The sequence below is a fragment of the Chelonia mydas genome, chromosome 1, assembly GCF_015237465.2.
Source record: "Chelonia mydas isolate rCheMyd1 chromosome 1, rCheMyd1.pri.v2, whole genome shotgun sequence".
Lineage (NCBI taxonomy): Eukaryota > Metazoa > Chordata > Testudines > Cheloniidae > Chelonia > Chelonia mydas.
In genome coordinates this window covers 250,595,645-250,610,558 of record NC_057849.1, presented here as the reverse complement: position 1 = coordinate 250,610,558, position 14,914 = coordinate 250,595,645, and the positions used below count along the sequence as shown (strand labels likewise).

At 45.0% G+C, this 14,914-nt stretch overlaps 1 protein-coding gene across 1 annotated transcript; it reads left to right on the top strand.

The window, feature by feature from the left end:
* The first annotated feature begins 361 nt into the window (after positions 1-361).
* On the top strand, positions 362-12,947 carry CKAP4 (cytoskeleton associated protein 4). Its single transcript, XM_007066149.4, has 2 exons — positions 362-932; positions 9,352-12,947. Exons 1-2 carry the CDS (start codon positions 591-593, stop codon positions 10,684-10,686), a joined length of 1,677 nt encoding a protein of 558 aa, XP_007066211.3. The 5' UTR covers positions 362-590; the 3' UTR covers positions 10,687-12,947.
* Positions 12,948-14,914: the final 1,967 nt, after the last annotated feature.

Here is a 14,914-nt window from a genome sequence, read left to right as displayed (position 1 = left end):
TGGTTTACTGCACAGAAACTTGTCAGTGTGGACAGGGCCTTAACAGTAGGTGTGGCTCCCTTGCCTATAGTTTGGTCAGTAGACTTCAAACAGAAAATGCCACAGAGGCAAGGGCTGCTAGTCTCTCCCCTCCGCAGCACTGCATGTAGTTTGACCGGATGTCCCAAGTTCATAAGTACAGTCCCGGTATTTGGGTGGTTTTCTTATACAGGCGCCGATTACCCCCCACACTCCGTCCCAATTTTTCATCTTTGCTATCTGGTCACGCTAACTGCACGGCTCCCCCGTAGGGGCTCGCTGGGGAATGGAGCTGGGCTGGTTCCTCTCGGTGTGCGTGGCAGCTCCCCCTTCTCGCCGGGCTGGGGAGGCGGCGCTGGGTGTGCAGCGGGGCGGGGAAGCCCCGGCTCCTGTGGCTGGAGCCACCCCACCCTCCTACCCCATAGCCTCTGCCCGGACTGAATGGGGAGCGAGAGCGGCTCGGTCCCGCAGCGCTGAGCCCTTCCCGCGGAGCCCGCGCTGATTAACCCGCCCAAAGCGCCGCCGGCCTCTTTCGCTGGGCAGCAGCTGCGCCGCCCGCCCTCCCAGCCGGCATGTCCGCCGCCAGACAGCGGAGCAGCAAGGGCAGCGGCTCGGCGGGCTCGGAGAAGGGGGCCCAGTCCCACTCCGGCGGCGCGGATGACGTGGCAAAGAAGCAGCAGCAGGCGGCGGCTCCCGCCAAGGGGAGCAAAGCGGCGGGAGGCCGCCCGTCCGCCTGCAGCCTGGGCAGGGCTTTGAACCTTCTCTTCTCCCTGGCACTGGTCGCAGCCGCCGCGTTCTCGGGCTGGGGCGTGCAGCAGCTCCGCGGGCAGCTCGGCCAGCTCAGCCTGCGCCACGAGGGCTCGGCGCGGCAGCGGGAGGAGCTGGCCCGCGCCCTGGAGGGGGTCGCGCAGAAGGTAAGGGCAAGGAGGTGGGTGGTTTCTCTCTGTCCACCCGCCAACCCCTCCACTGGCGGGCCGGGGGGGCGCTCGCAAACTTTGCCAGGGCTCCCCAAACTCTGCCGACTCCATTGCTGTGAGGGCAGAGGGAGCGCGTGGCGTGACGGCGCTGAGAGAGGCCAAGCCTGGAGGCAAGGCGGTGCCGGCGCTCGGCAGGAGCAGAAGCAGACAAAGGGCTCGTCCCCAGGAGAAGGGCTGCGTCCCGTGAAGACGCTCTGTGCCCTTGGGGAGCGCTCTCCTGGCTCAGGGCTTCTCTACGCTGGCTCTCTACAGCGCTGCAACGCGCTTGTTCACGGGTGTGAAAAAACACCCCCCTGAGCACAGCAAGTTGAAGCGCCCCTAAAGCGCCAGTGTAGACGATGCCCCAGCGCTGGGAGCGTTGCCCCTCGTGGGGGTGGGGTTTTTTTAGAGCGCTGGGAGAGCTGTCTCTCAGCGCCGCCACCACACAAGCCACATTAAAGCGCTGCTGTGGCAGCTTTTTAGCATTGCCAGTGTAGACTAGCCCTAATAAATCCACCCCCCCTCCCCCAGGCAGTAGCTGTGTCGGCAGCAGAGCAGCTCTCCTGCCAACCTAACGTTGTCTACACTGGCACTCAGGTTAGTGTAACCTATGTTGCTCAGGAGGGTGGCTTATTCACACCCCTGAGTTATACCGAAGTAATCTTGGATATTCCTACACCATAGATAGCAGCAGAGCATGTTTTGCTTTTACCCTGTCACTGTTTTTGACTATGCATCGCCCTTATTTTCCTGCAGTTTTCAGTGGCAGTCGAATTTGCTGCACATTATGAAAAGCAAAAATCCCACCTGTTTTAAAAAGCAATAGTGGTAGCACCAGAACTGCTGATTGGCTGCACCCTCGCTGCTTACAGTGTCTGCCAAATTCCTACATTATCTCCAGCCAAGAGGATGAGACCAGCAACTTCTGTTGCAACTGATGTCCACAGGAGTGTAATGAAGTAGTCAGTGAAGTGTGTGGCCCAATTGATCGGAGAGGTACCCTTTTCCTTGAAACTGGAGGATGCTATTTTTGCTCAAACGGAATCCGCTTCTAGGCTAGAGCTTCAGGCATGGCAGTGCAATGCACTTCCCACACCTTTCAGGATGGCTTAAAATATTTCACTTTTTAAAAAAATGTTAGAAATACTGTCAACTTAAAATAAAAATCGCACTTCTGTTAGGAAGTGTTACATACAGTAACACCTGAGATTATTATAACTGAAATGGATCAGAGAAAAAATGTCTGTTTTTTCAGTTTGCGGGTTTTGTACATCTGAGAGCATCCTGTGTATAGTCATTCAGTTTCACTGTTTTCCCTGTGTGATCAGTAGGGCCTCGAACTGTAAGCTGATCCATGGGGATCAGGGGTTTCCATGTAGGTGAAGAATCTGCCCACGTGGGTCAGTGTGCAGGACAGGGGGTTTAGTTGGTCAGTTTCTTGTTTGTTTGTGTGGGTCTTTTACACAGCAACAGGGGAAAGAAAAACACCTACAATGCATATGTGATCCTAGAACTCAGTTTTTCATGCTGGCTGGATTTCAAGTTCACATGGTACTGACGAACGTGACAGACACATTTTAATTTGCCTAATATTTGTTTAAAGATATATGGGGGAAGGGAGATACTGGGATCAAAAGCTTGGCATGTATGACATAGGAATATAATTCATAGCCTCAGTATAAGAACTTAGGTAGTTATATAATTATTTATTGTATTTTCTATGGCACTCATCACTTCAGTACCTGAGCAACTCACAGACTCTAGTGAATCAGATTTGCAGCATCCTTGTGAAGAAGGAAAGTATTGTTTTCTCCATTTCACAGATTGGATGCTGTGGCTCAGCCAGATTATGTGATTTGGCCAAGATCTCACAGACAGCCTATGGCAGAGCCAAGAACAGAAGCCAGATCTCTTGAGTTCCAGTCCAGTGCTATCACCACAAGCCTATTTGTCCTCTAATAGCTGACAAGGGATTTAAACTAAGAGGAGTCCTGATCTGTGAAACTCATAGGCACGCAATTCAGATCAATTTCTGTCCTCTACTTACTCAACAGGCAGAGGCTGGCTGCTGTGAGTGTGTTCTGTGTGAGCACAAAAGAGAGCGAGCCAAGACAGTGCAACACTGAAGTTTTAGTTTTCCTTCCACACATACCATCCCTCTCTCGTCAAGCACTCACTGAAAGTAGAGTTCTTTATGTCTACACTAGAAATGCTGCAGTGGTGTCACTGTAGCTTAAACTCTATAGGGATGGAAAGGGTTCTTCCGTCAACCTAGTGGTGTGTACAGCGGGCCTTAGGTTGGCTTAACTACACTGCATAAGGTGTGAAATTTTTCACAGCCTGAGCAATGTAGTAAAGCTGACTGCAGGGCATGTCTTTACTAGCCACGTTAAAGTGCTTCCACGGCAGCGCTTTAATGTGGCTGTGTAGTCGTGGCACCAGCGCTGGGGGAGAGCTCTCCCAGCGCTATTAAAAAACAACAACAAAAAACACCACCTCCACGAGGGGAGTAGCTACCAGTACTGGGAGTGCGGCTCCCAGTGCTAGTGCACTATCTACATTGGCACTTTACAATGCTGAAACTTGCAGCGCTCAGGGGGGTGTTTTTTCACACCCCTGAGCAAGACAGTTGCAGCGCTGTAAAGTGGCAGTGTAGACATGGCCTAACTTTATAGTGTAGATCACGCCTAAGTTCCTAGACGTAATCATACTATCATTTCTCTCTTGAGCAGCCTGTTACAGCCATCATTTCCCAGGGCTAATATTTTGTTCTGTAGCAACAAGACATTTTTAAGGAGAGCTTTTTCTGAAAGAGAGCAATTCGAATACAGGTGCTGTAACACCAGGCAGTGTCTCTTTTATTCTTCCCTTGTGTATCAAAGGGAAGGCTGAGATTATTGGAAATATCAGCATCACTCTACTAGTTTGAATATTTAGATTGGGATTTTCAAAATCTATGGGATTTGGGTTTCTGGTTCCCTTAGGTCCCTTTGAAAATCCCAGCCTTAATTTGTCTTGAGGCCTACCAAGCATAGGAATGTGTAAAATGTGCTCCCTTCATCTCTGGAATGCTGTGGCCAAAATCACAAGTTAACACCAGGCTCTGAGAGAGAGGCGCACAAATGATGTTTTAAATAATTAGCTATCCAAAGTGTGCCTACACCTTGAATACTGTGTCCAGTTGTGGTTTCCCCATCTCAAAAAGGATATAGTGGAACTAGAAAAGATTCAAAGGAGGGTAACAAAGATGATCAAGGGTTTGGAACATACAAGGAGAGAAGATTAGGGCTGCTCAGTTTAGAAAAGAGGTGACTAAGGGGTGATCTGATAAAGATCTAAAAAATCATGAATGCTGTGGAAAAAGTGAATAAAGAAGTGTTATTTACCCTTTCCCACACTACAAAAACCAGGGGTCACCTGATGAAATTAATTGGAGCAGGTTTAATACAAGAGGAAGTACTTTTTTCACACAGCTAACTTGTGGGACTCATTGCCTTGGGATGCTCTGATGGTGAAAAGTATAACTGGTTAAAAAAGAACTGGGTGCATTCATAGAGGATAGGTCCATCAATGGCTATTAGCCAAGATGGTCAGGGACGCAACCATGCTCAGAGTGACCCTAAACCTGATTACCAGAAGTCAGGAGTGGAAGACAGGGGTGGATCACTCCAAAATTGCCCTGTTCTGTACGCTCTCTCTGAAGCTCTGGTACAGGCCACTGGTGGAGACAGGATACTGGGCAAGATGGACCATGGTCTGACCCAGTTTTGCAGCTCTTATATCTATGTTCTAGTTCCAAAGGGAGATAAAACTCCACCTACCTGTGTGTCAGGGATGGCTAACATTAGGCATGCATTTCTAATGTAAGGATGAAAGGCAGAGGGAGGAGATCAATTCATGGCCTAATATCACTGTAGGATACTGTGCTATACCTATATAGCACTGCCAGTTCAGGCTGCTTTGAGGGAACTCCGTCCTCCACCCTCTTTGGTCTTTTGCCAAACAGAGCCATTGTCTGAAGTAAGAGTTATATAAGCTCATCTGCTATTCACATCAGCTGTAGGAAGGGAAAGGAAATTATGTGGCAAGTTGTAGTTAGTCTTTGTAGTATAGCACAATTGACAGAGGAGCAAAGATTATTTTAGCACAATTTACAGAGGAGCTAAGATTATTTGACATGTTAACATGACTTTTTAAAGGAGAAAACTGGTTGTCAGTAGAAGAATATTTTTCTGTCTTATATATGATATTAAGCCTTTCAAAGACTGTGATTGAAATCCATGCTTTTGGGGGCACAGCTAGACACAACCTCTTGGTTCACTTTTTCCACAGCATTCATGATAGACATATATGGACATTATAGACATTTATGATATCCCCCCTTAGTCATCTCTCTTCTAAACTGAACAGTCCTAATCTTTTTAGTCTCTTCTCAAATGGAAGCCATTCCAAACCCTTATTTTATAATGAATGTGAACTGTTATTTTGAAGTTAGGGTTTTATCCCTTTCTTGCAAAGGGCTCATGTAGGGGTCAGCAAGCCATTTAGAGTAAATAGGCTGAGTACATATTAAGATTAATTAAATTAGAAATTGGTCTATCTTGACTATATTGGGCTTGATTCTATTTTACATTAGAGCTCTGATCCTCAACCATGTGGCCCTGTAGTAAGTTAAAGGTGCAGGGGAACAGCTTCAACCTACATCACTTGGCATATGGTCCATCAGGGTCATTACAAGAGGAGAATCAGGCATAGTAGAGCTCCATTCTACCATGCCCCAACACACACCCTTCTCCCTATGTCAGGAAAGAGAGTGGGGATCTGTCTCATAGACTCACAGACTTTAAGGCCAGAAGGGTCCATAATGATCATCTAGTCTGACCTCCTGCACACTGCAGGTCACAGAACCTCACCCACCCACTCCTGTAATAAACCCATAACATCTGACTGAGTTACCAAAGTCCTCAAATCATGTTTTAAAGACTTCCAGTTACAGAGAATCCTCCACTGGCCACATCTGGCACTTTAGGCCTGACCTGGCACATTGTGACATTAGAGAGCCAGATTCTCTGGTCCGATAACAGTAACATTTGGAGACAGGTTAGTTAATAGGATGAATTTAGCACATTAGTTTAATTTTACAGCTGTGTCTGCAGGAGGAGATAGGTGAGCAATAGTTTCCCTGCACTATGTAAGGCTTATAAACACCTGATGTGTGACATGACAACTTTAAAGAGATACAGAAAAAAGTTCTGTAGTGAAAAACTCTGTATATGGTAAAATCAGACTGAAAGACCACTGGGCGGTAACTACTGATAGAACCATTATCAATTTAATAACCATTGCCACATAGCAATTTGAGTAACATTATTATTCACATTTTCCCATTTAATTTCTTTCTAGTCTCATATAAGACCTTCAGGGTACAAACTGCTTAAAATGTAATCATCTTTCCTTTAAGTTTTAAAGGTGGCCTGCAAAGGAAAGGATTCTCTCCCCCTCCTCCCCCACCTCCACGCCCTTTTTGGTTCTTTATGATATATGAAGGAGGCCTGGGACTTTTTTTTGAGGCGAGAAGGGTAAGGAGCAGATATGCCAAACCCTCAAAAAAGCTGCAGAAATTGGGCTTGTTTTTGGCTTAATTGGCTTGTGAGTTGCTTGTTGGCCAGCTTTTAGCTTGTTGCTTCTTTTTTTGATCGGCTCCCGGCAAGCAGGGGCAAGTGGGGGAGAGAGTCAGGGGTACACAGCAGGCCCACCACGGTTCCAGACTGCAGGCCAGGGGGATCTAGTCACATAGAGTATTGGGGTTCTTAGGGATTGGCTTGTTTTGGCTTAATTTTGAAATGGGATTAGCTTGATTTTTGGCTTATTGTGAAAGTCGGGGTGCTTATTTACAGCATGAAAGTTGGCAACTGTGGTAAGGAGTTAGGGCATGGACAAGGTAGGATTCAAGAGTGGGTTTTTTCCTGCTTATTTTTCTATTAGAAATATCAGGTCTTATCTACTCTGTTTTTCCTGAACAACTGGAGAAGCAGTGAGATTATAACATAATCAAATTAGATTGAAATTTGAGCAATTGAGAGGGAATTTGATTTTTGAACAAACTATTTAAAACTTTGCTTTTTGTTAACACCCATTTACCTCAGACACCTGGCAAATGTTTGGGAGAAAGACTCTCCTTGTTAAAGATTCAAATACTCTTATCCCTTCAACAGAAGGCTGAGAAAACTCCCTTTGGTGCTCCAGCAAAACAAGAAATAGCTATGATACTATAACTGGTGTTTCTTAGGGCTTGTCTACACTACTGCTTAAGTTGATGTAACTTACATCGCTCAGGTGTGAAAAAACCACCCCTGAGTGACGTAAGTTACATCGACTTAGCGCGATGTACACAATGCTTTATATCAGTGGGAGATGCTCTCCCACCGACATAGCTTCCGCCTCTCGCTGAGGTGGAGTAATTACATCTGCGGGAGAGCACTCTCCTGTCAACGTAGCGTGTCTTTACCAGACGTGCTACATCGGCGCAGCACAGTAGTGAAGACAAGCCCTAAGGAATAAATTTAGTAGGCTTTGAAAAAAATTGGAGGATGGGGAGAAATCTTTTACCCCTTCTCTATACATCCTGAAGAAAAAAAGGATAGTAAAACCGTGCTTCCTTTGCAGGTCACCTGTAAAGTTTGGGGATTACTTGGACCTATCAACAGCATATCACTTAATGTTTGCATTTAAAACAAAATTAAAAGACTTTTGGCCAAATCCTGCAGTCCTTACTCAGCTCAGACACCCATTGAAACCAAGGGAGGTTCAACCTGGGCATCCAAACCTGCAGACATGTATCTGAATAACTTACTTATTCATTAGTAACTGAATTAATGAGCTAACTCATGTGGGAAGTGTTTGTAGGCTTGGGAGCTGAATGAAGACCTCATGACTTGGCCTTTTATAATTAAAAATAAGATATTTTCTTTTAAGTGCATCCATTTAATAATGTTATTTACAAAATGAAACCAGGTCTGAAGCTGCTTATCTAATCAATAAACCTGACAGACTGCATGGCAGTACTGATTAATGCACACTCCACATGTGTAGCAGGGAATGAGCCAAGACAGCATCTCCAGGATTCCTGTAGCATGCATTATTCACCACTGCCACACAGCCAAAACCTGTAAGAGTTCTTTTGTGCAGGATCCCCACTGAAGTCGGTGTGAGTTTTTAAAATCACTTGGGGTTTTTTAAATTGTGTGAATTTAGTGCTTGTGGAACTTGCCACCTTCATAGACCCAAAGCCTGAAATTCTGTTTATCCGCAGAACGGGACCAGCCAGGCAATGGCCGTGCAAGCTTTCCCATTCATATGCCTAGATCCTTATTCTAGGGGGGAGAGGTAGTTCAGTCTTCATGCTCAGTGATGCCTTGGCCTCTGAGCTGAGACTGTAAACAAATGTGCCAGTCAGTGCCAACGGTGGAGGTAATTTCTGTGATTTGGACAGGGAGCTGGACTGAGACCATCAGCTTATACCAAATAGGCAAAGCCCTTCATGTTCTCAGAAGAATTCCTGAGTTTTGAAAAAGCTACTATTTGGGTTTTACAGACTTCACTTCAGTTTTGGCTTTTTCAGGACCTGGGAATTTTTCAGAGAAGCTCCCCTGCTGACCCTGGCCCATCAGCACAGCCCCAGGGCACAGAGCCCCATCTGCTCCCCTTTCTGAGAGAGCCTGTGCAGGACAAGCTCTCCTCCTGACCCCAACCCTTTTTCAGTACCAGTCTGTCCACTTTCCCTGCACAGACTCTGTCTGCACTGATGGGCCGGGGTCAGGTGGGGAGCAGAAGGCTGCATCCCATGAGCGCTGGTCCCTCTATTGGACACTGGCTCTTCAGTGCGGCCCCTGGGCCTAGGGCTCCATCTGCATCCCCTGCTGGGCATATCTATGCTGGCATAGCCCCCTAGCATAGATGCAGCCTATACCAACGGAAGGAGTTATTCTGCCAGTGTAGGAACACCACCACCTTGAACAACGGTAGCCACTTGGCTGGAAGTATTCTTCTGTTAAGATATCTGCATCTATACTGGGGGTTTTGTCAGCCGTAACTATGTCGGTCGGGGTGTGTTTTTTTACACCTCTCTCCAACTCCTGTATGCCGGTATAACTTTCCAGTGTAGCCCAAGCTTTTGTTTCTTTGTGCCTCAGTTTCCTATTTGATAATAGTACTTCCCAGCATCACCAGAATGCTTGAGGGAGGGAACAGTAAAGATTCTGAGGTTCTCAGATACTACAATAGTGGGGGTTATAAGTAAATAAGTAGATAGCGACATCCTCATCAACTAACATAAGATGAAAATTTAAGTTGAACATATGTGGATTTCTGTTTTTAGGTGCATTCTCTTCAAGCCACATTTGGAGGTTTTGAATCCATGATGAAAAGTGCTCAGCATAAACAAGAAGTTACTGAGAAGAGTGTTAAACAAGGGGAGAGTGAAATAAATCGAATCAGTGAGGTTCTTCAAAAACTACAAAATGAAATCTTGAAAGACCTGTCTGATGGCATTCATGTGGTAAAGGATGCAAGAGAACGAGACTTCATGTCACTTGAAAACACTGTGGAAGAAAGATTAACAGAGTTGACCAGGTCTATCAACGATAACATTGCCATATTCACTGAAGTCCAGAAAAGGAGCCAAAATGAAATCAACGATATGAAAGCAAAGGTGGCTTCACTGGGAGAAACAGATGTGTATAAACATGAATTAAAGGCTCTGAAAGATGCTGTTGATGAGATGCAAACATCCATGAAAACCAAAGAGAAGGCCATAGAGTCTCTGAAAAGTACAATAGAGTCCATGGAATCTGATGTTTATACTGAAATCAAAGCATTAGTCAACCTCAAACAGGAACTTGAGAAGTTCAAAGAGACTGCAGACACAGAACACCTTTCATTAAAAGCTTTTCAAGAGAAAGTTCTTAAAGCTGAAGAATCCATTATGCAGCTCCCTGATGAGATTAAAAGACTGGATGAAGATTTACAGCAAATTAAAGCCAACCTTAACAAACAGGAAGAAAATGTACTCTCCAAAAATGTGTTAGAAACCCTTGAAAAGAACAGGGAAGGCTTTGAACTCAGATTCAGAGGTGTAGAAGACAATTTTCTGTCTCTAAGTTCTACTGATGCTCAACAGACTGAAAAGATGGAATCACTTCTTTCTAAGCACGAAGCGTATGAAAGAAAGCTAGCAACTCTAGAGGAAGCCATTGCATCTCTGCGTAGTACCTCAGATGGTGATGTACGTTCAATAACAGACACTGTGCAAAGTCTTAGTGAATCTCAGCTCTCATTATACAATGATGTTGATGAACTGAGAAGAAGTGTGAGTGACCTACCAGACTCTGCTGATGCACTTCATAACATCCAGAAACAAGTTAGTGCTTTGCTGGATCAAGAAAAGCCTCAGATGGGCCAAGCACAATCTCAAGACTATCTTGAAAAACTGTCTTCTGTAGAAGGCTCTGTAGACACATTAAGATCTTCTGTCAATCAAGTTGAATCTGACTTGAAAATGATAAGAACTGCAGTAGATAGTTTAGTTGCTTACTCAGTGAAAATAGAAACAAATGAGAACAATATGGAGTCTGTGAGGAGTTTGGTAGATGACCTAAGGAATGATCTGGATAGATTGTTTATGAAAGTAGAAAAGATACATGAAAAAGTTTAAGTGAACAGTGCTAACTGTGCAGTTATTGAATTTAAAAGAATAGCTTTTGTATACCCAGTGTTTTGACACCTCCAAAGAAAACAAGGACACATAATTAGAGACAGTTCTGCTTAGTTCCTGGATCTCTCTTCTGTTTAGTTTCATTTTTAAAAGTTTTGTGCGTTCGGATGGATAGGTGGGTGAGTAGGGTAAATTACTAAGGCCTAGTCTACACTAGAAAGTTGTACTCCTTTAAGTATACTGGTATAGTTACAGCAGCACAATTTCCCTACCGTAGATATTGGCCTGGTCTACACTTAAAATTAGATAGACCTACCTTGATTGCTCAGGGCTGTGAAAAATGTGCCCTGTGCAACATAATTAGGTTGACCTAACTCCCCGGGGTAGATGCAGCTAGGTCAAAGGAAGAATTCTTCTGGAGATCTCACTACCGCCTCTTGTAGTTAATCCGTCTCTCCATCGACTGAAAAACTCCTTCTGTCGATGTAGAAAACATCTACGCTATGATGCTAAGGTGGCACAGCTACAATGCAGAGCTGTGCCACTGTAGCGGCTGTAGTGTAGACAGACCCATAGATATATTGATATAAAGGTGCTTTATACTGGGTTAGCTATTCCCCTAGTGGAAGGGGAGTAGCTATATTGGCATAAGGTACCTTATACTGCTGTAACTGCATCCACACTAGGATTTTTAGTGGTATTATGGTTTTAAAACCAAACAAACACACCCTTAATCAACATATTCATGCTGGTAAAACCAATACGTGTAGACTAGGCCTGAGGCAACTCATCTGTTTCTTCAGCTTATTCCACCATGTAGGGAAAGAAGCAAGTTCTGACTGCCATGCATACATAACCGCACACAGGAAAACTCATGGAGTGGGGAGAAGTATAGGGCACCTACAGACTCTAGTTCTCCAAAAAACGTGAGACGAGAGCTGCTGAGGGGTGTTCCATGGCACTGCTAAAGAGTAGACATATTTGTGCCCATATGCCCCTTTCCCCAGCACCTCCAAACCCCGATGTACAGATTAGCATGGCTGGGAAGAGGAATGTGAATTGAAGGATGTGATTCATTGCCAGAGGGCTCAGTCACGTTTTGCCGTGTTATTTTGGGATTATTTACATTGTCAGAATCTTTCCCTTGAAGTCCTAATTCCTTTTTGTGATATCACGGTTAGTTGCTGTGGAGATGATCAGGGCTTTGAGTGAGGAAGACTGAGGAGAGGAACTAAAAACACCACTGCCTATGCCGGCACAGCACCCTAGTGTAGATGCAACGTCCAAGGACACAGGAGTTGTTCTGCCAGTGTAAGAACACCACCTCCCCCAGTGACTTTAGCTATCCCAATAGAACCCCTCTCCTGTAAGCACACAAACTGGGGTTTTTTGTCAGCATACCTAGGTTGCTGCATGGGGGAGGGGCGACACACCCCTGACTGACGTATGTTTTAGCTGTAGACCATGCCTAAGCCTGCTAATAATACCACAGGAGGAGGAAGAGAAGATTCAGAATGATACCAACAGAATTGTTTCTCAATAAAATGCCTCTCAAGATTGCCTCTGAGGTGATAGTGACTTTAATTAGTATTACTGTATTCTGTACAACTGGAGTCGGTGGGAGTGTGTCATTGACTTCAGTGGAGTACGAGCAAGCCTCAGGTTGGCTGAGAATCAGAATGACTGTCAAATATTAAAGATTTTCAAGCACTCTAAGAACCTCTCCAACATGGAATTTCTGGGGGGTTGTACCCTAGAAAAGGATTTCTGATTTCCTTTCTTTCTGAGGTTTACTTTTCAAAGGTTGTTTTTCAAAGGTACTTATGCCTTGGTGCAGACTGCTCTGTAAATGGGGATATCTGCTAGCCCACGTTACAGAGAGTGTAATGCATGCCCTATTTTAACCAACTCTTTGGCTGCATTAGAAAATGATTCATAGAACTAGCACCTCCAACAAACGGTAATTTCTGGGAACAGCAGAGGTAAAGAGGGAGTTCCCTTCGATATCTAAGAATAAAATACCCAGCTATTTGTAATGCTGTTCCCACTGTACATAGTGAGAAGTTGCTAATAAGTCAAGTAAGTCTTAATAAGTGAGGCGGATGCACTGCATTGAGATAATTTTGTTGTTACTTTTTGAACTGCACTGTTCTTTGTTGACTTTTCTTTTCAAGTTTCTAACAGTTGTTTAGGTTACTGTGAAGTGAACTGTATGGCTTATTTACAGTATTTTTAATACATAATAAACACTTGGAATTGTGTTTTGATTTTTTTTTCATGTTGCTTATTGTGAAAGGTACTTAATTTAGCATTTTCCAGAATATTCCCACTGAGGTTCGGGAGCTAGCTGGGAGTGGGGTGGAAAACTCTCTAACTTGTTCATCAGAGCCTCAGCTTTAATTTCAAAACCAAAAAGTAACAACAGCAGCTGTTATGATTGTGACGAAAACCTTGACAATGTGGCCTGAGCATAAGTGATGCAACAATGTTCATCTGAGTTTGCAAACAGCCTGAAACAATAGCTCTGGGTTGTGAACTGTCCCATTTATTTCAATGAATGCTAATTCAGACCCCAACAATGATATTTTAAAATGCCAGTTAACTGTTTCACTGCTCAAAGCATGTAAAACAGAAATATTTGTCAGTTCAGGACAACTGTACTGTATTCCCCCTCTGTGGTCTAGCCAGGATAGCCAGTTCAGGCTCCTCAGCCATCACCTCTCTGGGGTGGATACCCACATCTCTTTTCCTTCTGACCAGGGTATTTCCAGGGTGACCAGTTCCTTGCTACCACTGTGTTTTTCCCATTAAAGAGTACCCTAAGCAGGCCAGCTTTGCTTCTCCCTTCAGATGATATGCAGTATAATTGCCACAATTTTAAGTTACCACACAGTTCTTTCTAAGCAAGCAGATTTTATTTTTAAGGTAAAAGCATCACAGAGAGAACCTATTAAAAACAATAAAGAACCTACACGCGTGCTGATAAACTTACCAGAGATCACCCCAACCCTGATGTGGGCTCTGAAAGGTGAGCAGCCCTTTTCCTATGGTTTCAAATTCATAACACGCTTTGCTTAGAACAAAAACTCCTATGAATCTGTGAGTGAGTCCTTTATCCAGTTTGAGGTCTTTGAAGAGACTGGGAATAGGTAATCAGCCAGACAAGGTGTCCCCTCTCCAGGGCAAAGCTTCAAACAGATGAGATCTTTGCCTAACCAGAGGGGTTATATTAGCATACCCCCCAGCAGAGTTTTCCTGAGAAATCCACTTAATTTTACAAGTTCACATTGTTTCAAAAAAATCATTTGAAGTTCCTAATATTTCCCAAGGTTTACATTAGTCACATCTAGAGGAGTTACATGCACAATAACACATAAACAATTGCATTTTAAATACGATGGACCCCAAAAGTATAAAACAAACCTTCAGATTTATCCAGGAGATTGTCCTGTTTGTCACAGTGGGTATGTCTACACTGCAATTAGATATCCGTGGCTGGCCAGTGCCGTCTGACACACCCTGAGCCCTGTGACCCCCAGGGGCTGGTTCATTGTGGCTGCAGCCAAAGCTCTGGGACTTTCCTACCTCGCAAGGTCCTAGAGCCTGGACTCCAGCTCAAGCCCAAATGTCTACCATACAATTAAACAGCCCCTTAGCTGGAGCCCAACAAGCCTGTGTCAGCTGGCATAGGCTAGCTGTGGGGTTTTAATTGCAGTGTAGACATACCCAGTATCATATTATTTAGATCTACACAATTTAAAGGCAGCAGAAGCTCGCTTTGAGGGTAGTGGGGGTGGTTGCTCTGCTCAGGGGTGGGGAGCCAGCTCCAGGCTGAGAAAGGGGGTCCTGGCAGTTGGCATCTGTTGACAGGGGTAGTTGCTCCTGGGCCTGACCCAATCAAATTCCTACCTGCTTCCTAGCCTGAGCCCAGAGCCTGCAGTGGCCATTCCATCCCATCCAGTCCCACTCTCACCTCTGTGCCCCACCCCCCAACACATGTCCACTTTACAAGGAACACTGGTTCCCAGAATATAGCAGAACAATCCATGGGGGGGCAGAAATGTAGTCACCCCCAGTTTTTCCATTGTGGAGGTGCTAGCCCCTACTGCTCCCCTGATTCTGCTGTCCCTAACACAATCTGCCTGGAGTGACTCCTCATGTAGGCTAGACCTTTAACACTAGTTGTAAGGGGTGCTATTGGTTTCATTTACATGAAACTCAGCTTTGA

Bases quoted from the DNA above. Each gene is read 5' to 3' on its own strand.
- CKAP4 (XM_007066149.4), top strand. From the start codon at position 591: ATGTCCGCCGCCAGACAGCGGAGCAGCAAGGGCAGCGGCTCGGCGGGC. The intron at 933-9,351 runs GTAAGGGCAAGG...TTCTGTTTTTAG, and splicing joins TGGAGGGGGTCGCGCAGAAG to GTGCATTCTCTTCAAGCCAC.